The sequence below is a fragment of the Dermacentor andersoni genome, chromosome 3 (genome assembly GCF_023375885.2).
Source record: "Dermacentor andersoni chromosome 3, qqDerAnde1_hic_scaffold, whole genome shotgun sequence".
NCBI classification, from domain to species: domain Eukaryota; kingdom Metazoa; phylum Arthropoda; class Arachnida; order Ixodida; family Ixodidae; genus Dermacentor; species Dermacentor andersoni.
Genome location: NC_092816.1, coordinates 109096827 through 109123983, shown reverse-complemented (window position 1 = coordinate 109123983; position 27157 = coordinate 109096827). Strand labels below are relative to the sequence as shown.

Sequence of the window (27157 nt, the reverse complement as noted above, 5' to 3'; positions counted from 1 at the left end):
ATTAACTCGCCGTACTGGGAACTTTCGCGAAGCTTGGTGCAGCTACAGCCCACGTTTCTTTGTTTTCTTCTTGCAGGTGGACATGCAGTCCCTGCTGGATGAGCGTGTCCAAAAGCAACTACGGAGCCAGGAGGCTGAGGACCGCCGAAGAAAGGCACAGGCAGCTGCTGCCAACGGTGCCTCCGCGTCGCCACAGCAGAAAACGCCCAGCAAGGGGGGCAAGCTGTTTGGACTGTGGAAGAAACAGCAGACCCCTCAGACACCCCAGTGAGCCCCCTTGGGGCCCCCTGTGTGCAGTGCCCCACAACTCCTCTCTCCCCTGCGCTCATCCCCTGCCCTCATGAACTTGCCACAGAAGTGCCAGTATACTGCGGTCTCCAGTGTCCGCTGCCATTCAAGAGATCTTGAAACCCGCTTCCTTCCCCTTATCGGGGGAAGAGACTGGAAAAACCTTGAGCATACATTTCTCATCTCATCAATGTCATCGTCGTGTCGATGTTGTGCGCCGACACTTTTTCTGAGTTGCTCTCGTGCTGTGCACACCGACGCGAGAATTAGGATGTTGTTGTTGGTTGTCAAGTGCGTTGTTGCGTGTCGCACATTTTAGCACTCCTTACTGATGCAGACCTTCTCTCATTTCTGGTGCTCTGCGAGCAGACTTGTGTGCTGTCGCCTATATACTGTCTCGTTGTCGAGTGAGAGAATGTTATACCACGGGAAAGGCTTCTGAGCATTCAGTCAGTGGGTTTTATCCCTAATTGCACATTTTAATTATGTGCGAAAGAATTGTTCAGGCAGCAATACTGAAATGTATGATTTACGAAGAGTCTAATATATGCACTAGCTGTAGTGTCACTGTTTTACGATTCAGAAATGAATGCTACCTTGGGCAAAATGTGTATGAGCGAACAATCATGCAATGTTTTCCGATGATGCCTTACTTCGGAGGAATACACTCGTTGAGCAGTTTTAATTTATTTGCAATTATTTCAGCGGTTCTTCAATTTGGTGTTGCTGCTGCTCTTATCTGGTACTCATTGCCAATTAGCACAGCTGTAATATAATTTAAGTATCCTTGGTTGTGACGCTTACACAGTTCAATACTGCCACAAACTGCAAATGATTTGCTACCTTGCAGAGCCTATTTCAACATTAAAATTTCTTTATTTCTGTGGTTTCTGCAACATGCTTGCAGACTATTCTAGAGTGATTTAAATAGCGCTTCGTTTTTATTTACAGAAAACGTTGGGTATACTTTCCAAGAACTTTGCTATGTGGTCAGTTATCAGATTATTTTCAAACGCGGCAGTTTCGAGTCTCTTAAGCGCAGGTTAAATGTGACATTTATAGAAAAGTGCAACGTGTTTTTGCTTTTTCATGCCTACAACAATCCTTTTTCTAGCACACCGAATTGCAGTGTACTGCAGAATCCCTAGGATAGATACGAGTCATCGTTGTCGCTATAGCATATTTACAAAACGTTGCCAGGCCTTGGTTCAACCAAAGGGTCTTTACAGGTGCCAGTGCACTTGTTGATCTTTTGATGGCACATGCTGTTGATATTTACAATGTACATGTTTAAATGATAGTTGCAACTTCTCAAGGACATCAATCTCTTTCCAAGATCTGTGTGTAAATACGGCACTCTGTTCGAAGCTTTATTTGAAACACTTTGCAGTGGCGATTAGAGTGTTTCATGCTTGGCTGCAAAGGTGCACACGCAGTTCTCCTTCAGAGACGGTGTGGGCTTTGTTCGACCACTTTAAGCTAATATGCAGTAAAGTTTGTGCGTGTAGTTCTTGTTCACCGAAGCCATAAACACTTTCCTGGCAGTTTGCATCAAGTCTCTCGTGGCCTAAGAATCATGTGCCTCTTATGTGCAACGATGTGCTGACGGAGGTTGAGTACGTGTAATGGGATTCATTGTGTGCCCATCGCCCACAACTGCGCACGTGCAATGTGCGGCACATGGGGGACCAGCTATTGCCCTTGAAAACACTTCAACATAGCCAGCCTTCCAGCAGAATTTCCATTCAAGTGGGTAGGCATCATACAAATCAGCCACAAAAATTTCACATCTAGCCACAATTGCTGAAGTTAAAGGAGGCGTTTTTCATATGCAGTTTAGAAGTCTTGTAGAATGTTCCTTTGGCTGTTGTATTTCATTACTTTGAAGGTTTGTGTTTAACGATTGCTGTTCAAGTTACTGGGATTTTAAACTCTTGCCGTTTTGAATGGAGCAACTGTTCTCACAAACGGAAAATTGTTATTCTGTACCATACGCCACTAGTTCTCACTAGCAATAAATTCAAGGCATGCGAGCAGAAAAAAAGAATAAAAAAAAACCTTCACTATGCAGAGCCCTGCTAGACATTTCATTTAAGAAGTGCATTCCCTTTTTCAAACATCCATTAGCACATTTAGATCCAGTCTACCTTTGATAATAGCATGAATGTGTAGCAAAAATGACTTTCTACTGTAGCATTTTGTCATTAGAATGACATGCTTTTACTAGCTTGACGATTTTCTTGCGTTTCTATCAATTTTTCATTGTCGGTTTCTGTTTCTCGCGTCACAAGACAGTGCACAAACTTATCATCGAGCACAGTTTGCAGTGGCTTTCCTGGCTGCAAAAGCAATTTTGTGCCCATATTTCTCCTGCACCTTTAGCTTGAGAGCCTGTCGTTTCCCAGCTTCAGAACCCCCTGCTTCCCATATGAGCTTTTGTACAACTGTACATACAGTCTACTGTGTGATGTCTTCGTGCGTGTATGAAGGCATACCTTGTGTTTGTTTTATCTAAGTCAGTGAAAGGATAACATGCTGATAGAGGCCTTTATTTTGTATGTACAATATGACAATGCAGCGTGGCTTTTGTGTACATAGAAATCTGCAAATCAAATAGCTATCGAGAGGACAAATCCTGATCAAATGTCAACAGGTGCTGAAAAAGCAGCTTGCAGTGAGCATTAGGTAAACATTCGTAAAGCAATAACCAACTGTTTTTGTTGACCAAATGGGAAACAAGCGATGCTGCAGATGTGCTATTAAGTGTATCTGCTCAAGGACTGGGCCAATTTTTGGTACCATCCACAAGAGCACCAGGTGTTCAGACCCACACGTGTAGACAACAAGGTAAAATGCCTGCGTCACTTAAGGAAATTTTAAATGCTCACTTTGAGCTGAGAATAATATTTCTTGTTTTTTTGAACATTGCTTTAAAACTTAAAAGAGCACATTCAATTTAGAAAGGGTGAAGAAGGGCCCCAACTACATCGAAATAAGCCTTAAAATGTTTAAAAAAAGCTTGTTTGAGCTGCTAACTGTGGTAAGGTTGCAAATAACCGCAGCTCCCAAATACTACGACTTTTTAATGACCAACCATGACCTAGTGCTGCTGCTACAGTCAGTGCTATGGTCATGTTGAACTCGCTGCTGATCGGGACAAGTGAGCAAACAACCAAATTCCGAGTTAATCTTGCATATGTTGAAATATGTGCGTGCACATGATTGCAAAATAAAGTGCACTGTTGTGAAATAAAAGATGTCACATTCACGTTTGCATGGCGAGAATGGTTTGTTGTTTATTTTCTTCTGGACATCATCTGCTGCCAGTGTCAGCAAGGAAATGTGCCTCATACTCTGTGCCTTTGGGTAAGATCCAAAAGGATGCAGTCCCATTGTCGATGTGAAACCTGAAGAGAGAGTAGAGAAAATTAAGATGATGATGATTATTATTACTGACCAAACTAAATGATTATTGCGACGACTGTGCTAACGGTGAAAAGAACAAAAGAAGAGTAGGTGCCAAATAGGCTTAACAGTTGCTGAACTAATGAAAAGCAAGGGTAATGACAGCATTAAAGATGCTTCCTTTCTGTCCTTAAGATTTAATTATACTTGTGTCACTTACTTTCATTTTATTTACAACAGCATGTCAGGGTCCTTCGTTATTCGCTTATCATTCTTTTTTTTTATTTGAAAGGTGGAAATTTGGTATTATTGTTATTAAACAGGAAAACTGGGAAGACATTGAGGTTTCCGTGACAGGCAGCCCAAAGTTTGGGATTTTAATTGCTGCTTTCACAAACAATTAACGGAGGCAATGGTCTCTTTCTATACATGAACATTTTATTTAAGCACGCCAAATCACTCGCAGGAATATCTAACGACATAAAGAGAGCAGCTTGCAAGTCGTGTCATGAACTTATCCACATGCAAATGCTTGTTGGCAGGCATTATTGAAAATTTTTAGAGAAACCACACGAACAAAACAAACACAGACATGCTTGGAGAAGCCTTGTTTCCCAATTTCTCTGCACCCAAATTAACAAAAAGAAGGGGGGAGGGGGGCAGTGTACACAGGCAGCTTTGCACGACATTTGATGCCTTTCCTTATTTTACAATCCCTCGTTGCCATACATGCACACCTTAGTTAACATCCTTTCAATTTCGCAGCTACTGTTTGTAATGCAGGGCAACGTAGGCACTATGTCCGCTAGGTTGTACAGCAGGTAGTGGCATGGCATCCTGCCAGTAGGCCAGCACTTGGATGCTGTTCTCGGCGCTTCGTTCTGGTAGATATCATTCAAACTCAAGAATGTACATCTGTATTGACTCAGCTCAGCAGAGGGATGGAGTCTGCCTTTTTCGACAGCGATACAAAACCCCACCAAGTTGCCATACATTAAGTTGATTGTCATCGTCGTCATTGTCATTTCACTGCAATGTCCTGGCCCACTTCGTGTAGATTTTCCAGCAATATTTCTTGCAAAGTATTTATGGATCCGCACCAACTAGCCCGCCAGCGCATTGTGCTGATATATATGCACCAACATGATATGTCGTGACTGCTTGTTCACAAAAGGCAGGCAGCATTTATTACTTTTGTAATGCCTGCATTTTTTTCTTACCCTACACATAAGGGCAGAACATTGGGAAGACATTGGGTTTAACGTAATTTTTATAAAAACTTGTTTAGAGTGAAAGAAAATTGGGTTTTATCTGAAAACGAAGGACTCTAAATACAGTTAGTCGCTGGCTAAAAATGCGGCTGCCAATGTTCCTCAAAGGGAACGATAATGGGTTGCTAGGTATAGGAGCAGGCCTGAATTGGAGACAGCTTCACCTGGCCCTGTCTTAAGTGCTTAAAGACCGTCCTTTACCTGGCTTCAACAACCTCTGGCCATTTAGTAGCAACTGTACAAATTACGTGGACAGACACAGTAGCAAGCGAGGACTTAACTGACACAGGTGCACACACTTTATTTCAATAGAACCCATAGTATTCCACTGTGAACCGTTCCGAAATTTCCTGACCATGCTTTCTGAATGCCGCACCCTTGCCAAATAGCTCATACGAAGAGAAAAAGAAAGAACGAATCCCATGCACTGTGGGAATCGATGTAATCCATGCCCACAGAAGTGTAAATCACTTGTCTGTGGGACACTCCAGCCACTGTGGTGTGTACTCGCCACATACACAAGTAATAAAGAAAAAGAGCATAATACGAAAAACCACACATGAATAAAACAAATGCCTGAAAAGCAAAACAAAAAGAAACGCCAGGAGCAATAGGATTCATTAGGGCACTGTTACTGAACTGAGAAAAGCATTACACAAATATGATACAGCAGTAATGAATCAAGATTTCACAGTGTATACACTGCTTTGAAAGAATGACAAAGACTGCACATCCTCAGGCAATTGCTTGAAGTAAAAAAAGAACATAAAAATCTCTGCCTCTTTTTCACAGAATGTAAATGAACATTTGGGGCTGTCGCGGACTTCCTGCATCAAACTGATTGAAGGCTATTATTATTATTCGACAAGCAAGCGGGTGATGAGGTATCTAATCAGTGACTTTCAGAACAAAGCAAAGGCATAACAGTTTTATAGAAAATTAAGATGCAACTCAATAGTCTAGCAACAGGTCTGTACCATGACCAAAGATGCATTTTGCATAACCTTAAAATTAAGGCTGCGCCATGGTCATGCTGGATGAAACTTTCTCACCACAGTAATGTTTACCAAGTTAGTACGGAAAGTCAGTACGGACCATACTATTGTATCTTTGTAGACTGAATGCCTGGAGCAGAAATAATGAAAACTTGCCTTTTGTTAAAAACTACCGTCCTCAGTGTAGTCGCTGGGGAGATGGCCACGGGCTTTCCGGTGAAGTGGTCCTTGAACCAAACCTAAAACAAAGCCGATTGTTATCATTAGTAGTGCAAGATAAGATAGGACCACAAGATCGGAAAATTGAAAGTACCTGAATATTTTCAAATCCCTGTAAGTAAATTAGTTGCAACTATCACAGCGAGAACAAACTGCTCACTACCAAGAGTTAACGAATACTAGAGAGACACTAACATTAAGCTGGAGTGTTCAATTACAAAGTACAAGCTAAAAAAGTGCAACTGAACGAAGTCAAAGAAGGAACATGCATTACAGGACGACTGCTGACCACCAACTGTATTTTATTGAAAGAATGCCAGTCTTTTGTAGCCAGTGTGCATGTCTGTCATGTTTCTTTCTTGTGTGTGTCACTGTACATCACGAACAGCTTGCACAAGGCAGAAAACAAGCAAATTGACATTGTGTCTGCCAATAACTTTCTTTAGGTTGTGCAACAATCTGTGTACATATAGAACCAAATGCAGCAGTCTTTTGTATTTTTCCTTTTTTGAGTGCTAAGGTTCATTGCATGGTCATTTTAATTTCTACAGAGTGATTTTGCACACACAAGTTGAAACACAAGGATGGTACCCTGCAACCCTTAATTTTCCCTTTATTTCTCAAGTTCTTCAGTAAAGAAGCATAAAAGATATACCTCTTTTATACGATTATATTTCATTATATCATTATATCCTTATTCAAAAATTATATTATAGTGCAGCTTATCTTGTACATTCAACCAAAACGTTAATGAATACATCTGCTCTGAAGAAAAGACTTTCCCTCATCACACATTTAAGGATCAGGTGTAATTACTTGAAGTGGTGATAATAAAAGGAATCAAGAGCACCGATGAATATGTTCAAGTGCCAAAACTCGAAGTGCATGAGGGTAGCAGCCGTATAGGCTTGTTGGCATGGCATCTTCTACTTTGCTGTAGCTGAACGACAGGGACAACAGAATGGAACATTTGGCAATGTGCTGTATGGCTGTCAAATGTGCCTTTCTGTTGTCCCTGTCATCCAGCCTGTGCTACTACAAGTAGTATAATGTGTGGCCTGTATGAGCCCCGCCCGTCATCAGCAACATCAGTATAATCAGCTAGGATAAGTATAGCTCGAGCTTGATAGTTAAGGCTTAACCATGCTGTCTTTATATAAACTGTGCTCTATCTGGTACTCACATGACGTCTTCAATGCAGCCTCAAGACGGGTGACTGCAATGCTCCAATTGATCAATTTTAAACGGGTTCTGCCGTAAGAAGGAAAGCTTTACTTTGGGGGGGCTTGATATGCGTGCCCAACACGCATGTACATTCTTCTTTGTGTTCGTTTAGTTGCACTGTTTCAGCTTACTTTAGAGGTGGACCAACTAGCTATACACAAGCTGATCTTTTATTATACTTCTGGAATAGCAAACAAGCAACTTTGATCATGTTTTACGCATATCATGAAACAGTGCTGCTGATGACACAACTTTGAAATCCCTGCAGCAACTCCCCAGAATCTTGCATAATCTTGCAGACTGTGGAAACATCTGACTAAGGCTAATTTATTGAGAAGAAAGGATTGTAAAATACATTCACAAAGAAATTAAAGGCAGAACCCACAAACTTTCTAAACTTTGCTAGACAAAACAGACTTGAACACATGAATACACAGTCAAACCTTGATACTGTAACGAAGTAAACCTGTAATTTGGTTGGCCATGCTTTACGTCAATCAGTATTTGACTGCTATAATGTAACTGAAAAAATGCAAAATATGAGACATTACTTGTTCTAGCCTAGCGAAAATTGTTTGCTTGCAGCTTGAAGTATGCATATTCTGGTAAGAGAAATATCAAATAGCAAGAGCAACTTAAGTGCAGATTGTCGACACACTTTCGCGTCATGGCCAACAGCTTGGCTTGGCTGGCCTGCAGCCAGCAAATTACCAATCCATGTTGTGTGATTACACCAATTGTATATTGAGGATGGCGCAAAATGCATTTGCAATTTAGCATTGTTGATTTACAATGTATCGGCATGGCAAGCTGGCACTGAGTGACCAACTAACCCGGCAGAAGCATCATGCTTGCGTTTTTTTCACACAGACCTATTGTGAATTTTCTTCGCGCTGATACTGACATGTGCACATATAACAAACATTAAATGTAACAAATGTATTTTCATGTTCAATGCTACTTTCTTTGTGGTCGGAGTAGAACAAGGTTTGACTGTAACAACAACACCGTGATTCCACACAATTTCGTCATTGGTGTAGCATTTGAGCACAACATAAAAAAAATTAAGTTTGGTGCAAGAAATAAATTTTTACACTGGTGCACTGACATATTTTACATAATACAAATGCAGGCAGCAACTCGGAAAGGTTATTAACCAGTCTAGCCTGACTTAGTGCCCTCCTTAAGTGTCTCTTTAAACAAGATATGACGCTACAACTCGGATATCAATTTTTACTTTTTCATATTCCGAAAATGTCACTGGCAATCGTATAGTGCCATTGAGAATTCAGAAAAGCATTTCACATGCCTTTGCAGTTATTTCTGAATTCTGAACTTGAAGAGATTATGAAGCAGTGGTGACATAACTGTCCTTCTCACTCAGCCTTGATGGCTTCAGTAAACAAAATCATACTGCAAAAAAAATTATTTTATAACTTATCCATTGAGTGATCATATACACATATTTCTAATGCAGGAAATGTAACCACAGCTTTTATCTCCGTACACTTCAAAAATAAAACTCATGTCTGTACCACTTTTAAAAGGAATAGTGCTTATTTCTGTTCTTTCCTTTAGCAACAAGCAAGAGTAAAAAAATGGCAGAGGAAAAAAACAAAACAATGTGACATACTGAAACATGGTTGGGAGTGTAGCGACCACTGGCATTCCACTCGGGTTGACTGTTAGGGTCTCCAAACAGTAGTTCAAGCTGCTCTTCGAAGGTGGAGGACTCATCAAAGCTTTGCACAAAGTCTGACTCCATCACCTACAGGCAGTAATTAAACAAGGGGATGGACATTTTCGTCAACATCATCACATCTCATTGTTAGAATTGCCAGAGTTGAAAGCTTTCTTAAGCTGAATGAGACAAGCTGCAAAGCTGGGCATCTATGGCAGTCCGACTGTGAGTGTGCATTTGTGGGCTCGATTTCCAACTGAGGCGGCTGCATTTCGATGGTGGTGGATTGCAAAGACAGCTTTATAATCAGATTAGCACGGCTAAGCCCAAAGCCCTCCTGCAGCGCCTCTGATAGCACAGCTGCAGTTACGTAGTAGACATTAAACTCCATCGACAAGTAAGCACCCTAAAACATTAGCAGTCAGTAGAGCCACAGCAAATACAATAAGGAATTGATGTGCTTTTATTTTCTAGGTGTGAATTTTAGGTTCTTTGTTTAGAACAAGGACAAGAGGAAATGAATCCTGCTGATGCAAAGTGATAAAATCATAAAGCATGCAACAGGAAGGGCCATAAGACTTGTTCTATCTTTTCCTGGCTATGATCCTATCTTTTCCTGGCTTTTCCTTGATGTAAAAGTTTCAAATCTTATGTAAATGCACCTTACTACAGTAAACCCTTGTTAGCTCAAGCTCTGATATCTCAAAATATCAGTCAAGTCTGAATTTTCTTCCAGCTGTGGTATCAGCCCATATGCTTTCACTGTTTACCGCGAAAAGTTCTTGCACCCAGACTTCAGGTATCTCGAAATGTGACTTGAAAAATACCAGGGCAACTGGGCAGCGTTGCTCGAACTAGCTTTTCACCCGGCGGCAGCTCTCTAGCTGAGCCATACATCCCGCCGTGTTGTGCTCCCCCTTCTTTCTGCCTATCACTGCTCGTGCACACTTTGCTCGGCTGCTTGCTGCCACTTTGTTGTGGCATCACGCAGCTGCAGTGAGCTTGGAGTTGAGGTCTTTCAAGCGTGAAATGCTTTTAGCTCCCGTTGTCAGTGGCCTTCAAGTGACCTTGAGCCGAAGGCCAGAGCCCTTATTTGGGCACTCAGATGAGAACATCCGGGCAACCAGTCAAGACCGCATTAGATGCACTAGTTACTTCCCAAACAAGTAACAAAAAATATCGCTTCAGAGTTCTTCCTAATGTTTGTTCACAATATCACTCAAGCTTCTAGTACGCTGTAGTTTCATTTGTAATTTCCAACAGCGATGTTTAAAAGGCAGATAAAAGGCACTATACACTTAAATTCTGGGAAATGGAATTTGCTGTGGATCTATGCACTCGCCAAGCTGCTGTGTGGCGTGGTGCCGGACATGTGTGGAAGCACTGCTTTGCCTTCGATGTGTGACACATGCTGAGCTACGGCGTGGTGTGGTGCCGGAAGCGTCTGATGTGCTGCTTTGCCTTCATGGAGGAAGGAGCATTACATCACGCAGCCAGCCTTGGCAAGAGAACGCTTCCTGGAGATAGCCCTTGAAAGCCTGTTGGTACACGTATTAGGCATATCGGTGCTCGTACTGTGACAGGAGATACCGGATACATGCGTGTACAATCAAGGAATACATACCGTGTCCCATGGCAATAGCCCCTTCCCACGCTTGTTATGCTTCACTGCAATGCTTTTGCATATGCTTCACCAAGTAACATTTCTGTACAGAGGCGAAGCTGACTTTCGGGAACCGGCTTTAGGCACCGCACTATGCTTTCCAAGCTTCTAAGCCAATCGCGAGGACCACTACGGCGGAGTCAGTGCCATTGCTGACAGCAGCGAATTCTTTCAATGAAAAACACGGCACCCAACGGCAAGAAGCTTAACAGCAAACGTCGAAGCAGCTACGTCTAGCGTTGCCGCAGTGGTGGCTACGGCTGCCAGCGGATCTGCATGCGAGAGCGCCAGTTCGAGGTGGCGAGGTAATCAAAACGGCAGTGGTGGTGGCTTTGATTAATGCCGTTTCGGACCTGCGGTCACAGTAAAAGGTCCGGCAAATAGGACAGCGAAGTGTTCTTGCATCCAAAATTTCAGACTTTCTGATACAATGACTCTACGGGGTACGTTGGTGGTGCCGCGAAGCCGTCCAAATTATCGGGCATCCGGAAAGTCGGTTGCTGACTGTACACTGGCAACTCCTCCAGTCAATGACAGGGCATCAAAGACGATTCATTATGATTCCTGTCTGTTACTTGTGGGGATGCGTGACTCTCACGCGTCCCCTGAGATCTAGTTTTTCCCGCATAGCTCCCGCAGTGCGGCTTTGCCGCGTGGCCTGGCGCCCGCGGCGGTCGGAGTGGTTGAGGCGCAGTGCGAGAGATGGCGCGAGTGTTGCGCTGCGGCGGGGTTACTTAGGCGCGGGAAAGAAAGGCTCTTCCTCTTGAGCGCCGGACTGGCGAAACGCGGCGGACGTCCCGCGCGTGCGCCGATCCATGCTTCTGCGAGACCGTCTCGCGTGGCCGCCTTCGAGCGCGCCACCGTTCGCGTGACCGTACGCGCGAACGACCAGGCGTTGGGATCCAGCATGGGGCGAACATATTCGCTCGCTATCCAGTCGCGGTGAGTCGGACTTCTAGATATGTCGCGCGCCCATCGGCATGTTTTGTGGATAGCAACTCGGCTAGCTGGCATTGATCTATGAAAGGTGCAATAAATGCCCTTGTGATTGTTTGCACTACTGTGTTGTCGTCCCTTTGTCCCAAGAGCACGGAGGAGAACCCCACATACTCGAGCCAGCATTACAATTTTCGACCCTTTCAATAAAATTACTCCTAATTTTCCCTGATAGGGACACAAATTCCCTGAGTTTTCCCTGAGTTTTTCCAGACTACTCGAAATTCCTGAGAATTCCCGGTTTTCCCAGTTTCCCCGTTTGGTAGACACCCTGCATGCAATATGTGCTGTGCTTCTCTTGTTGCCCATGTTGCTAGGGTGCAAAGATCAAATGCTAAGCTTTTAACCGCTGGCATACTATGTGACGGCTGCAGTTAAAAGGATGTGCCACCATGGCCATTAGTGTAGCTGGATAACACTTCCAGCGACAAATCTAGCACACATACACAAATATCTGAGAAAGTGTACAGGAAGATAGTTGCTCATATGGTGGAGTAATGCACACACAATGTGGAAGATGTAGGTTCGGCTCCTACCAGCACCAACGTATATTTTTGTACACTTTCACTCCCTTTTTCCTTATTACTTCTACACTTCAATTAAAACCCCCTAATTATTTCCCCTATGCCTTGCTTGTCATCATTGTCTGTTAACTTCATGTCGTTGTAACTAACAAAAAATCAGGCTGCTCAGTTCCCTCTCTCGTTGAAATGCTAAGCTCTGTACTTCATGTAAGGACTTATTAGCGAGCCCGCTTCGTAACATGCAGGAAAGGCGTTACCTCAGGGTAGAGGAAAATGGCTGGCCACACGAGACCATCACCTGTCGGTGACAGGTGCACTCTGTGGCCCTGCAAGGCAGGGTGGGTGGGCATGAGCGCTTCAAAGCTGTTGCATTCCAGTTCCTCATCCTTCGCTTTGGGAAGCTCAATGCCCCGTTCCTGTAAAAAAGAAGCAAAGGCAGAACCTGTATGACGTATACCCTCTTCATGAAACTGCAAGAATAGACTGTAGTAGCTGGGAAGCTATACTGTGTAAAGATGAAGTTGGGGTGACGACAGGCTTCAGTGATGCCATTTTTAGCAAAATGAAGGTGAGGGGTGTATAAATCGGATGCCCTTTTCCAAGGAAAGTAATTGCAGATTTTTAGGGGCATCGCTGAAGCGTAAGGCTTGTTCTGAGGATCCGGGCTTCCATGCTCACTAGAACTTGAAGATTTTATTTCTACATACTAGCAAGAAATGTATTGATGAGGTTCTATTTTAAAACGAAAACAAAATGTACTTTACTAAACACACCTGCAGGAACAGCCAGGATATGGTCGTTCAGATCAGTGCACTAAGTTTTCATTGTCTCATTTCTGTTAAAAGGATCAATTATTGTTCCACGTAGTAAATACAGATATATGTGCAATGCTTGGAACTTTTGTCATGACTACACACTAAGAGCATGGAAATACTTTTTGCCTTGCTACGTTCCCTCAAGCTTGGATCTGAATCATTTTTTTTTTCAGCTTTACAGGCTTTTGTATTATCACAACTTACAAACTCATAAGCAGCTTTTTGCACATTGGTGTGAGTGCAAAAGAAGCACACAGTTCACTAAACATCTCCTGTCAGTAACAGGATGTACAGCTCAGATAACTTATAATGTAACCGCTTGTAGTGCGGGAACAGATACAATGCGGTATTTTCTGAATCCTGTTTATCTTCTCATAGAACTCAAAGTATATGCATATAGCTTATAGTGCAGCCGTGCGAGACGAAATGCCGGTTGTAATGCAGTTGCCAGAAAATTTTGCAGACAAGCAAGGCCACGAGCACACTTCTCAACAATGTTTTCTTTAGGTTTTCTTTGGAGATACATATGCGCTTGTCAAGCTGCTTATGCAGCTTTCTTTCCTAGGTTGTCTCCATGTAGTAAATGGTCAAATAAATAAACTTCTAACTTCTTCTTTATTAATGATGACTTACCCTTAGTCACTGCACACAAGCAGCAGCAATTACGGAACGTAAAGTGTGGCAAACAACACATTTTAGATCACAGTGACTTTTCCAGCAACACCGCTGTTGCCGTTCGCCTGCTTTGGTAATTTGTCTATATAAACTTGCTTGACTCAAGTACCCCTCCGGTGTCCTTTCACAATCAGAAACCTTCCAAGGGTATGGTTGGAGAGTGACAGGTGAAACTTTTTAGCAAGCAGAATTTATTTTTCATACTGTTACGTTTCGCCTACGACACGCGGTATAGCCGGCGCGGATGCAACGGACGCCGGGGCTTCGTTCAAAGCGGCGGACATTTTGGCCCGTTCAGCGCCGCCGATACGCCTCCCCGCCAAGCGCGTCCAGGCATGTTTCAATGCCACGTGTCTTCAAGTGTGCGTGTGTGTGTGTGTGCATGTTGGTGCCCACGCTTGTCAAAGCGTGGCAGCCGGGGAGAGGAGCTCCCCAAGTGTGAAGCGAGGAGGTCTGACCGGCGCCGGCCTGGCGGATGCGTCACTACACTCGTCTCAACGTGTCTCTCAGCGTGTCCGTGGCGCCGTCACGTGTGCCTGTGGCGAGGCGTTCCTTCTTGCCCTCAACTCCGAGAGTATAAGAGCAGCTGCCCCCGGACGCCAAGAGAGAGGCTCCGATTTCTTCCGTTGAGTAGCGTGCTCTCCCGTCTCTCCACTTCGGTCGACCTGACCGCCCGCTCTTTTGCGATGCTAGAATAAACAAGTTGTTCTGTTACCAGTCGACTCATGCTTTGCCAGGACCTTCGGATGCTTCCAGTTGTGCCCCAGGCCGCCAGGCCAACGCTACCCTTGGGGCTTGCGACCCATTTGCAACAACGGACGTCAGCGCCGAGATTACAACAACTGTCTGCCAGCGGTGAGATCGCGACAACGGAGGCCAGCAGCGAAGATATGCGGTTGACTGTATGCTGAGCAGCACAACGACCATCCGGGAGCAGTGCAACGAGCCCTGTGTGATGACTGGTTGCCTGCAGCGGAACGACTGCGCTGAATTCTTGGCTGCGAGGTTTGGTGAGTGCGGGACTTTCTTCTTCTGAGTTTTGCCAGGCTTTTGTTAGTGTCAGAAACAGAGCTGGTAATTGTGGTTGTCGTTGCTGCCGGGTTAGTTTGCGGCAAGACAATAGTAGGCAGTAGAGAAAGCAGCATTCAGAGAAGCCATGGATTTGAAGTCGTTGCGCAAACCGAAATTGCTGGAGCTTGCAAGAGAGTTGGGTCTGGATGTCTCAGACAAACTCAGAAAACCAGAACTGCTATGGGCAATTCTTGAGTTAGAAGCTGAGGATGACGAGCTGTCGGAATGCCTTGAGACCATTGAGGAGAGAGAGACGCCAAAAAGACAGGAGCACGAACGTAAAGAACAGAAAGAGAAAGAAAAAGAAGAGCGCGACCACGCTTTGGAAATGAAGCGTCTCGAGGTAGAGATGGAACGCGCTCGTAATGGAAGTCAGGCACACGGTGCAGGAGAACGAGTATTGTTCAAAATGACTGACCTGATGCGGCCGTTTAAGCTTGGAGAGGACATTGGTTTGTTCCTGGTTAACTTTGAGCGAACGTGCGAGAAGCAGGGGTTCTCTCGGGAAACGTGGCCACAGCGCTTGCTCACTTTGTTACCTGGCGAGGCGGCCGACGTAGTCGCTCGCTTGAAGAGAGAGGAGGCAGAGGATTTCGACAAAGTGAAATCGAGTCTGCTAAAAAAGTACAGGCTGTCAGCGGAGGCGTTCCGTCGGAAGTTTCGGGAAAACGAGAAAGGCAAAAGTGAGTCATATACAGAGTTTGCCTACAGGCTTATGTCAAACATGCAGGAGTGGCTCAAAGAAGAGAAAGCGTTTGGTGACCACGAGAAAGTTCTGCAGTGTTTCGGGCTAGAACAGTTTTATAGTCGGTTACCTGAGAACGTGCGGTACTGGGTCTTGGATAGGCCAGACGTTAGTACGGTGGCTAGAGCCGCTGAGCTAGCCGAGGAGTTTGTGACGCGTCGCGCTCGCGGAGCTAAGGAAGGTCAAAAGGGTGAATTTGGCTCCAAGTTTGAGAGGCCGAAGTTCACACCCATGAGAGCAAAGGGGGACACACGTAGTGCAGATGCGAGTGAAAGCAGTCCGACCGAACGTAAGGAGACGGCGGCAACCGAAGCCGAACGCAGAAAGCGGTTCGAAACGAGGCAAGCGCGCGTGTGTTATACGTGCCAGAAGCCGGGTCACTTTTTGGCGCAGTGTCCGGAAACAAAAACAAAAGTCGTGTTTTTGTCATTATGTAGCACTGACGAGAACATGAAGCTTCTCGAGCCTTACATGCGAGACCTCCTCGTGAACGGGAAAGAGTGCCAAGTGCTTCGCGATTCCGCAGCTACGATGGATGTAGTTCACCCCTCTTACGTAGAACCCGATATGTTCACGGGCGAGTGCGCATGGATCAAGCAAGCCGTGGAAGCTCATAGCGTGTGTCTGCCCGTAGCAAAAGTGCTTATTGAAGGACCTTTCGGAACGCTTGAGACGGAGGCGCAGCAGTGTCATCTATGCTGCCCCCCCAGTACCCGTACCTATTTTCGAACAGGTCCGATCACCTCCTGCGCGAGAAGGGGCTTTTGTTTGGTGAGGCTAGCGTTCAGGCCTTAACCAGATCGAAGGTTCGGGAGCTCGCTGCAAAGGCGGTAGTTGCGGGACCGACATTGTCGAACAATGAGAAAGGGTCAGAGGCGCAGCAAGCTGATATTCTGAGCACGTCCGAACTGAATACAATTGAGCCTGTAGCGTTGAAGGCACCAGATACTGGAGAGGAAATGCCCGACACGGGAAAGTTAGAAGAGCTATCTGCAGATTTGCTCATCGCGCCTACGTCAGACGGACTTAATAGGTTGCTAAAAGTCAGCCGGTCGGCTTTGATAGCCGAGCAAAAAAAGGATGGCAGCCTAGAAAACATACGCTGCAATGTCAGGGAAGGTATCGCCAAGAAAAATGCTCATTTTGTGGAAAGAGGTGGGGTCCTGTACCGGAAGTATCTAGACCGCAGGGGAGTGGAGTTCGATCAGCTGATCGTGCCTCAGTGCTACCGTCAGGATCTGTTGCGCTTGTCGCATGGGGGTTCGTGGTCCGGACACCTAGGAGTTAAGAAAACTAAGGACCGTCTCTTGCAAGAGTACTATTGGCCAGGGTGTTTTCGGGACGCAGACCACTTTGTGAGGACATGTGACACCTGTCAGCGGGTGGGCAAACCAGGGGACAAATCGAGGGCGCCGTTGAAGTTGGTACCTATCATTACGGAGCCTTTCAGACGGCTCGTTATTGATACAGTGGGACCTCTGCCGGTAACAGCCACGGGGTACAGACACATTTTGACTGTGATCTGCCCAGCGACAAAGTTCCCTGAAGCAGTGCCGCTTAAAGAACTCAGCTCAGTTGAGATAGTCAATGCACTACTGTCCATATTTGCGCGAGTTGGTTTTCCTGCGGAAATCCAGTCAGATCAGGGCACGGTGTTTACGAGCGCTTTGACGACAGCCTTTCTTGAAAGGTGCGGGGTAAAGCTGTTACACAGCTCAGTGTACCACCCACAGTCGAATTCCATTGAGAAGCTCCACTCCGTCATGAGGCGCGTGTTGAGAGCATTGTGGTTTGCACAACAAACTGACTGGGAGCTGTGTCTGCCTGGGGTGATGTTTGCATTAAGGACCGCGCCGCATGCGGCTACGGGGTTTTCGCCAGCTGAGCTGGTGTACGGTCGCTCGCTGCGATCTCCGCTTCGCATGCTTCGAGAATCGTGGGAAGGCAGGGGCGACGATCCAGTCGTGGTGGAGTACGTGCTTAGGCTCCTCGAACGCTTAAGAAGGGCACAGGAGTTGTCAGGTGAAGCAATGGCAAAGGCCCAGCAGAGGGCCAAGGTTTATTATGATTGGACAGCCAGGGCCCGTCGTTTTGAGGTGGGCGATGAGGTCATGATATTGCGCACGTCGCTAAAGAACAAACTCGACGTGCAGTGGGAGGGCCCAGCACGGATTGTTCAAAAACTGTCGGACGTTAACTACGTGGTGAGTCTGCCAGGAAAGCGGAAAGCACAGCAAGTTTACCACTGTAATCTGCTCAAACCCTATAAACAACGGGAAGCAGTGGTGTGCATGATGGTAAACGTTCCCGAAGAGCTTCCGGTCGAGCTTCCGGGACTAGGCTCAGTGACGAACAGGAAAGACACCGATCAAGTCATTAGTGACTTAATCAGTAAAGCATCGCTGTCGCCTGAGCAGAAAACCGAACTACACCAGCTCTTACAAGAGTTTCAAGGTCTGTTCTCTGAGAGGCCTGGTGTCTCCCCGCCAGAGCGATATTATGGAGGCTGAGGTAAAGAAAATGCTTCAGCTCGGAGTTATTGAGGCGGGTGAGAGTGATTATACCTCCCCTTTGATTTTAGTTGAGGTACCGGGCAAGGAACCTCGTCCTTGCGTCGACTACCGCAGGCTTAATTCCATCACTAAGGATCAAATTTATCCGATCCCTAACATCGAGGAGCGCCTTGAGAAAGTTAGTAGCGCTCAGTTTATTTCCACCCTAGATCTTGTCAGGGGTTATTGGCAGGTTCCACTTACAGAAGAGGCTAGTAGGTATGCGGCGTTCATTTCACCAATGGGAACATTCCGTCCTAAAGTGTTGAGTTTTGGTTTGAAGAACGCGCCATACTGCTTTTCAAGCCTCATGGATAAAGTATTGCGGGGACAGCAAGAATTCGCTTTACCGTATCTAGACGACGTAGCGATATTCTCCGCATCCTGGCCTGAGCATATGGCCCACTTGCGGGCAGTGCTAACCCGCCTGCGCGATGCGGGCTTGACAGTCAAGGCTCCCAAGTGCCAGTTAGCACAGGCCGAGGTTGTCTACCTCGGTCACGTGATTGGACGGGGTCGTCGCCGCCCCTCTGAAATAAAGGTGGCCGCTGTGCGAGACTTCCCGCAACCGCGCACGAAGACCGATATTCGGTCGTTCTTAGGTGTCGCCGGCTATCAGAGGTACATCCCCAGGTACTCTGATATCGCGGCTCCCCTGACGGATGCTCTAAGAAAAACAGAGCCCCAAACAGTCGTATGGGACGAGACAAAGGAAAGAGCTTTTAGCGCCCTAAAGAGCGCCCTAACAAGCCAGCCTGTGCTACGATCGCCAGACTACACAAAAGGGTTCGTTGTTCAGTGCGATGCTAGTGAGCGAGGCATGGGCGTTGTACTGTGCCAACGGGAAAATGGAGAAGTGGAACACCCCGTCCTGTATGCTAGTCGTAAGCTGACCAGTCGTGAGCAGGTGTACAGCGCCACCGACAAAGAGTGTGCGTGTCTCGTGTGGGCCGTTCAGAAATTGTCATGCTACCTAGCCGGCTCGAGGTTTATCATTGAGACGGATCACTGCCCTCTCCAATGGCTGCAGACCATCTCTCCCAAAAATGGGCGCCTCCTGCGCTGGAGCCTCGCTTTGCAACAATATTCCTTTGAGGTGCGTTACAAAAAGGGGAGTCTCAACGGTAACGCCGATGGCTTAAGTCGAAGCCCCTAACGTAAGAATCAGCCTCAAAGTTATTTGTTACTGATGTTTTTCTTCCTGAGGCAGGATTTTTAACATATTGCTTTTGTTTAGTGTTTCAAAGTGATGACGTGCTTTCTAGTGCAATTTTCCAATTTGTGGACGCGTTCTGAGTGCTGCTAGACTACTGTAAGGAACTAGGCAGTGGTATAAAAGGGGAAAGAGCCTGGCAGGGCTTAGTGAGGGTTGTTTCGTGCTTGCTGACTGAGCGGTTGAGTTTCGGCGTAGTTCTAACGCTTGCCGGGAACGAGAACAAAAATGTCAACTCTCCCGAAGTCACTTTGCAGTGTCCTGTGTGAACCTGAACGAGAGAACGAGGCCTTCTCTGTGCGCTGCGCTCAAGAAACGCCGAAGGACGCCCGACTTCGGTTATGAGCATCATCGAGCGACATCCCTCCGGACAGCGGATGCAGTCCCCTGACCATCGGGATCTCCTTCCCCCGGCGGGGCGGTCTGTTACGTTTCGCCTACGACGCGCGGTATAGCCGGCGCGGATGCAACGGACGCCGGGGCTTCGTTCAAAGCGGCGGACATTTTGGCCCGTTCAGCGCCGCCAATACGCCTCCCCGCCAAGCGCGTCCAGGCATGTTTCAATGCCACGTGTCTTCAAGTGTGCGTGTGTGGGTGTGTGCATGTTGGTGCCCACGCTTGTCAAAGCGCGGCAGCCGGGGAGAGGAGCTCCCCAAGTGTGAAGCGAGGAGGTCTGACCGGCGCCGGCCTGGCGGATGCGTCACTACACTCGTCTCAACGTGTCTCTCAGCGTGTCCGTGGCGCCGTCACGTGTGCCTGTGGCGAGGCGTTCCTTCTTGCCCTCAACTCCGAGAGTATAAGAGCAGCTGCCCCCGGACGCCAAGAGAGAGGCTCCGATTTCTTCCGTTGAGTAGCGTGCTCTCCCGTCTCTCCACTTCGGTCGACCTGACCGCCCGCTCTTTTGCGATGCTAGAATAAACAAGTTGTTCTGTTACCAGTCGACTCATGCTTTGCCAGGACCTTCGGATGCTTCCAGTTGTGCCCCAGGCCGCCAGGCCAACGCTACCCTTGGGGCTTGCGACCCATTTGCAACAACGGGCGTCAGCGCCGAGATTACAACAATACATATTCATGCAACATTCATAAAATTTTAAAACAATTCCAAATTCTATAAACTTCCCGAAAAGTTTGGGAAAGTTGGCAGGTATGCAGGAACCTTTGAAAGTTCTCATTCATTCCCATCCACATTTGCTCGACTATGTTGGTGAATACTTGGTCGTGATGAAACATGTTCATTGCTGGAATAAATAAAGGTGCAGGTTCTCCCTGCTCTTGCGAAGGGTAAGATTGGAGAATCTTACTGCCATGTAGGCAGTATTGCCGTCTTCATCCTTGCCAGCCTACCTAATTAAGAGTTCACTGCAGGACAGAAGCTTTTCATGCAGAACACTGTGATTACCCCTGTCCTGTGTGACTATACTGGCGGACAACTTTCTGTGGCTACGAAGCGAAAGCTACGGAGGCAAAGCGCACACAAGTGAGAGCGCTTCTGAAAAGAGCCCAGCATTTTAATGCATGTTAGTTTAGGCTGGGGAAGACAAAACACCTTATTAGCAACAGTCAAACAAGGCAAAACACACCACTGAATGTAAAAGTTTACTTATTTCACAGTTATTCCCTTCCGCATCTGGGCAAACGCGAAACCGTTGCACGTGGAAGCTGCGTCGATTCAGTCTCTGTTCTGAGCAAGCAAAAGCACTGTAAAATGCTGGCGGACTACTTGGCGTAGTAACACATGTGCAGGTGCTTCGCCCCCGTAGCTTTCCCTTCATAGCCATAGAAAGTTGCTCGCGAGTATAGAACCCATCCTATGCCTGCAAATTTCCTAACCTCTCCATCCTTCTAAATCTTCAGCCACTAATTGCCTTTTCCTTCCCTTGGCCCCTACTCGGTTACTCCAAACCAACAATAATATGTCCTACACATTGCAGCTTTTTTCTCCTTGTCTCCCTCATCATATTACGACGAAAATGCAGATATTGTTATTATTATTACTATTGTTATTACACTGCATTGCCCAATTCCACTTTTAGAATGTCACCTACTCATGCTTTTGCTGCCATCGTTTTATCCCTTAATGCAAGCCTATTTTCTATATGATCAACCTCCAACTACTGATGTTGTACGTCAATACTGGTTCCCAATGATGACCTGTTCGAAATCAGAGATTCCTAGCCCCCTCTTCTATGCAACAAGCCTTATTGCCACCTTAGCAAAGAGTTCTGCAGTTGCTAGGGACCAAGGGCCATGGGCCAAGAACACCGCTTCAGAAAAGTGTTCATTTGCATCTCAAGGAGCCTCCATCTGATCTATCATAACGGTCATTCTCGCTTAACACATAATATGCCCTTGCTTAACTCAACTGTTAAACTAGAACACAACTGCAAACATGAAAAGCTGTTAAGCCAATAGTGAGCCAATAGAACCAGGTATCCGCTGCAAAAATAGAAGCGGCTACCCGAGTGTGGAGCAGGGTCTATTGACAGCTGCCACTTCCCAACAAGGTTAGGCACATACAGCTGATACGTTCACCTCACACGTGTAACTAAAGCACAAACTGTGAACATTAGATTGCCAAGGAAAGTATGTCAAACATGAAAACCTAGTGCCAAAGCACTCCGCTAATCCTTCCGAAGAGAACTTGACATGATTGCGCACATATATGAGGTAGTGAGCGCGAAAACAAGCTCACCAAAAGGGCACTTCTGAGAGCTGCCTCTCTCTGGGCTTCCTGTTTTGCCTTCAGCTCTGCTTTTCTTCGGTTCCGCTCATCTAATTTCTGTAAGTGAGGAGAGGAGACACAGTGAAACAAGTCAAAGAACAGGCAATGACAAGGACTAGAACAACACAAATCCGAGAAAGCTCGCAACAGTTGAAATCTTAGTGGCCATACCAGCGCTTTCTCTGCCTTCTCTTTCAGCACCTTCATTTCTGCGTTTGCAGGGTCCAGCTGGAAGGGGCACAATAAACCATGAGCCCAGTGTGCAATTGGTACTACAAAACATGATTTGAACATTTTTATCAATATAATTAAAAACCTTCAGATCGCAAGAGGCAGAAGGGTGTTTGAGGGATTATTGCTTGATAATATTGCGAGGCAGAATAGCACATGGCACAATCTGCTAACACACATATTTTAAAGCGTGGTAGTAATAGAAGCTCAGCAGCTAAGCTGTACATGATTAAAACCAAATGTCACAATGTTTCTCACACAAACAATAGTTCAAGCAAAAGTGTGCTTTACAGCTGGCTATTTCCCACACGTCCATGAATGTTGCAAAGCAGGCGTAACATTCTGGCTTGAATCTATTACCACTCTCATACTAAACATTCCTGTTATGCCATTAGCACAGCAAGTATGTTTTATGTGCACTGGTGAAAGTAAAGTCTCTACTGCTGGTACTGAAAAGAGTACCGACTGAGAAATCCACAAGAACAAGAAACGGGACACTGCTTCAAACATAATTGAAGCCGTCCAAAGGCAAACAAAGAAACAGAATGTTTGTAGCATTACCTGCAAGAGCTGCTTGCACCAGTCTATGCATTCCTGATAGCGTTCTAATTCACAGCAACATAGGGCAGCTAAATGCAATGAAATGGGGGGGGGGGGGGGGGGGTGTAGCAGGATGTCAAAAGGAAGAACACAATTAAGATTAATTAAATGCATGGTAGTTATCCATTTGACAAAAAATATGCAATTGAATGAGCATACATGCCTTTACAAACATCAAGTGCCTGACAAAGCAGCAGCCTTATGCTGTGATTGATAACTTTGCTGATACTTGCCTTTCGTCATTGCTTTCGTGTAGTTTGGCTTGAGTTTTGAAGCAGCCGTTGAGTCAGCCAAGGCTGAGCCATAATTTTCTGTAAGTGTGCAAGTCAAGAAAAGAGTAATCGGATGGAGTAACTTAAATGATGAACAGCATGAACCTTTGCTATCTGTCTGTGTGGCTGTAACAAAGTTTAGCGAAATCAGATGACCGCTTTGCAAAAGGTGCAATTTTTCTCTGGAATGGTCCAACCTGCATATGTTGATTCTGTGGGCATGAGACATAGTGTTGTAAATTCCTGCTTTTATTCTTTCCTTTTTTCACGCAATAAGCCTCATTGAAATGTCATATGTTGATTCTTGTTCGTGCCTTTTTCTGTGCTTCAGTGAATGTCGTTCATAAATATCAGAGAACTCATCTGAAAACTTTTTGTGCACAAACAAACAGGGACGAAGAATAGGAGCAACACAAGGACGAGCACTTTCTAACAACTGGTTTTATTTTTGAAGAACCACCTGCTTAAATACCCACAGATCTGTGCGATCTAGTCACCAGAGCACGCCTATAGCGCATATAATACCCACAGATCTGCGTGATCTAGTCACCAGAGCACGCCTATAGTTCATATAATACCCACAGATCTGCGCGATCTAGTCAACAGAGCACGTCTATAGCACATATAACAACACTTGTGATAAAAAGACGTGGACCAAAGCCACCCGGTCAGCATAAAAACAGTAAGGCGCATGAAACAACCACTTACAATAAAATGCATTAAAAGTGTGACGACAGAAGCGAATTTTCTTTATCCAACAATGAAACAGAAGGATGGCTGATGCATTTTTCCTTTAGTTTTTCAATCCAGTGTGCTTCCACAATTTCTCTCGCGGTTTGATTTCTCTCACACAAAAAGTTTTAACATGAATCTGTTCCAACTAGGCCGACTCGCAGTTATGTATCAGAGAACACTTCAAGTGGTTAGCAATGTTTTATTCAATAGACCAACTGCAACAAAATTTCACTTTCACTAAATTGGTTATAAATGAGTAGCAGTACATACTAGTGAAGCAGTCTGGGCAGAGCTGCAGGGTGGCAATCACCTAATTTTCTTATTACCAGCCTTTAAATAGCACTTAAGCAGATGATTAATCCACCAAGTAGTTGACAGACGTAACATTAATCCTAGATTATGGCCTCCAAGGTCTTCAGATTGCCTAATCATGGAGGTTAGTCTCACGCGTGGTACTAGTACACCGATGCACCGAGTTATGCGTCATTTACAATGAGCAGCAACGGTAGCATTAATTTCTCCTTTTTTTTAAATTTCAGTATCAAAAACTACCTAGCACTATCATTGCAAGTTTTTTATGCTGCATCCACCCACATTCCAGATACTACAAAGTTTTGCATGAAGGCTGGTGCGTACATACACTATTTCAAACTAGGCTTTCTACACAGTCTAAAACTTTGTTGTAGTTGGTCTTTAAGCTATAATGATAAATACAACTACAAATGTTGCCACTAACTTTTTAAATATATGTGCCGAACGCCAGTAATGAGTGCCTTTTACTGCAGTAGAGAAAGAACAAAGAGAGAAAACATACTATATCAAACTCAGAAAAACAAAACAAAAAGCCATGATTACTTACTTATCCGAAAATGGGCTGCCGCCCTGTTACAGTACAGTTGGGCATTAAGCTCAAGGTTTTTGCACTTCTGCCTGAGTCCCTCTGTGTATGAAATGACCGCCCAGCGGTATTTCTTCAACTTGAAGTTGTTGTTTCCATCAGCCTTGTACTGCTCAGCTAAATCTAAAGGCAAAATACAAGCAAGGTAAAAATCGTTGTAGGTTAGCCATTAAAGAAAGTCAAACACACTTGGCTACCTTTTGGGTAGAAAAGTTCTTCACATCAAATTTTTTTACACATCAGGCATCATTCCTGTCCTCGAGTCAGACTCCCAAATCTTCTCTTATGTAAGTGTAGCCCATACTGTTACAAACAAGAGGGTTACAATGTGGGCTTGTTGGTAATGCATCTTCAAGGGGTGTACAGTAGCGCGATTAAAAGACGGGACAAAAGAAGACACACAGGGACACACACAGCGCTATGAGTGCCCCTGTGTGTCTTCTTTTGGTCCAGTCTTTTAGTTGCACTACCGTACACCCCTTGATGATGTTACAGACAACATGGTTTTGTCTCGATGGCTGTTCAGGACTGACCAGGGCTCATGCATTGGCCAGCTATGAAAATCTCCAGCATAAGAGATGTTTTGTAAACTTTCTTTTTTTATTACGCACTTCTATTACCTTGGAAGCATAGCTGTTTCTAAGAGCTCGGTAAGCCACCTGCCAGTTGAGAACTGCTGAGGTCTTTGTTCACAGCAGCTATGCAGTCTACCATGACACCATAATTGTACATTGTGCTTTGTTGGGCGATGCCTTTCCTACATACTTGGCACCAAAGGTTTGTCTACAAACATTGCGACTCATGCACAACTCCTTTCTGCAGATCCGGCAAGAAAATTACTGAAAAATCGTAGCTTACATTTTCAAAGATGCATATGCAATTGGATTCTTTCTGGCACAGACATATCCACATATCCGCAATAGAAATCGATGCACCGCAAGAAAGAGTGAATAGAGGTTTTTCAGGATGACTTTAAGAGGCCGAAAATTAAGAATAAATTGTTTGTAAAATGAAACTTGGCAAGCACTTGGGACGCATTACTAAACTGCCACTTGGAGTTGTATTCCAGGGAGCACCATATGGCTTAATGTATGTGGCATCCTGAAAATATTATCAATCTGTCTTAGCAATATCGAAATCTATAGAATTTAACACAGTGTTGCAATTTCACATATGCAATGTCACATATAACCACTAATAACGGGTTAGCAGATGAATTTAACAAGCTGATTGTGAAAATATGACTTCGTAACAACCATTACTACAAAACAAAAGTAAGAAATATATGTTACAACTTCAACAATGACATCAAGTTGTGTGTTACCTTCCGGACCATTCAGTTCAGCATCATATTTTAACTGCTGCATGGCTTCTACTAGGGGTGGCAAATCTGCATTGTCTGGAAGCTTTGTCGCGAACAAGGGATGCTCTTCCATTTCCTGCGACGAAGCACGAGTATGACTTAGTAATAGTATTTTCGCACTGAGATACACACAGCTGCATGTCAGTTCTAAGAGCTAGTTTAACAATTAAAAACTATAAAAACTGCACTAAAATCGTGACAATCTTGGTTATACTCTTAGTCGGACACACGGCAGAAATCCATGATTCCTAAGAGAAAGCATCCGTACTGAGTCGTTTTACACTTCTCACTTTCGTGTAGGTAACCATCATCTTACAAACGACGTAGACGACAGTGTGATCACAAGAAGCGAAGTGCGCGATGTAACACCATGTAAAATGGGGTGGTAAGTTGGTGACAGCTCGATCATGTTCGTACCGTAGCGAGGGCTCATCGCACACCTCGATTTCGATCCTCGAAGCACTCTTTAATAGAGTGAAAACAATCGTTGTGACGGAGCTTGCGGGTTATGCACTGCAACGTTGGACACAGATGGTCATCTTGGTTTGTTCGCGTCTCACCACTTCTTTAATTTCCTACGAAAGTTACGGGCGCAATCAGTGAAGTTTAATCAATCTCAAAGAACTAAGTAATGCTATTACAGCAATCGTGTGGCTACCTTTTCCCAGGTTTCTTCTTTCCAGCCATCCTGATATTTACTTGGTTTCAAGTTGGCAAAGAACTCCTCTTCATCTTGTTGAAGCTTTTCGAGCACCTTCAGCCTCTCTTCCTCATCCATGTCACAAGCCTTCCGACTGCTTGGTCACAGGTAGACTTGTGCACGATCGCCAGAAACGCTCCTCGCGATTTCACAGCCCGAATTTGAACCCTTTAAATAATTGAGTCTGAGCTCTACGCCACAGAATCTCTAAACAGAAACCATGTGGTCACACATCGCGCATCGTCCTTTAGTTGGCTTCTCTACGACGTGGCTCGACCTGAAAAGTTCATTTTTAAGCA

General features: G+C 45.2%; 2 protein-coding genes across 5 annotated transcripts in view; one reads left to right on the top strand and one right to left on the bottom strand.

Annotated features, from left to right (window-relative positions):
• LOC126539654 (BICD family-like cargo adapter 1) overlaps positions 1-3562 on the top strand; it is a 196909-nt gene extending 193347 nt beyond the window's left edge. For all 3 annotated transcript variants that reach the window (XM_050186534.3, XM_050186533.3, XM_072287275.1), the window contains exon 9: positions 77-3562. In XM_050186534.3, coding sequence (XP_050042491.2) covers positions 77-271 — 195 coding nt within the window. In that variant the 3' untranslated portion in view covers positions 272-3562. The remainder of the gene's footprint in view (positions 1-76) is intronic.
• On the bottom strand, positions 3559-27118 carry Dpit47 (DNA polymerase interacting tpr containing protein of 47kD). 2 transcript variants are annotated; one of them, XM_050186545.3, is made up of 11 exons: positions 26817-27118; positions 26120-26234; positions 24757-24918; positions 23124-23201; positions 22852-22919; positions 22231-22287; positions 22030-22116; positions 12524-12682; positions 9036-9170; positions 6116-6198; positions 3559-3695 (listed from the first exon to the last, which is right to left on the bottom strand). In XM_050186545.3, the coding sequence occupies exons 1-11, from the start codon at positions 26934-26936 to the stop codon at positions 3602-3604; spliced, it is 1158 nt and encodes a 385-aa protein (XP_050042502.2). In that variant the 5' UTR covers positions 26937-27118; the 3' UTR covers positions 3559-3601. The 2 variants fall into 2 exon arrangements, with proteins under 2 accessions (XP_050042502.2, XP_054931065.2); XM_055075090.2 differs by lacking the exon at positions 26817-27118 and adding an exon at positions 26576-26759.
• Between the last annotated feature and the right edge of the window lie 39 nt (positions 27119-27157).

Bases quoted from the DNA above. Each gene is read 5' to 3' on its own strand.
- Dpit47 (XM_050186545.3), bottom strand. From the start codon at position 26,936: ATGGATGAGGAAGAGAGGCTGAAGGTGCTCGAAAAGCTTCAACAAGAT. The intron at 24,919-26,119 runs GTAACACACAAC...TTTTGCCTTTAG, and splicing joins TGAACTGAATGGTCCGGAAG to ATTTAGCTGAGCAGTACAAG. The intron at 6,199-9,035 runs GTATGTCACATT...GCTTTGTTTTAG, and splicing joins ACACTCCCAACCATGTTTCA to GTTTGGTTCAAGGACCACTT.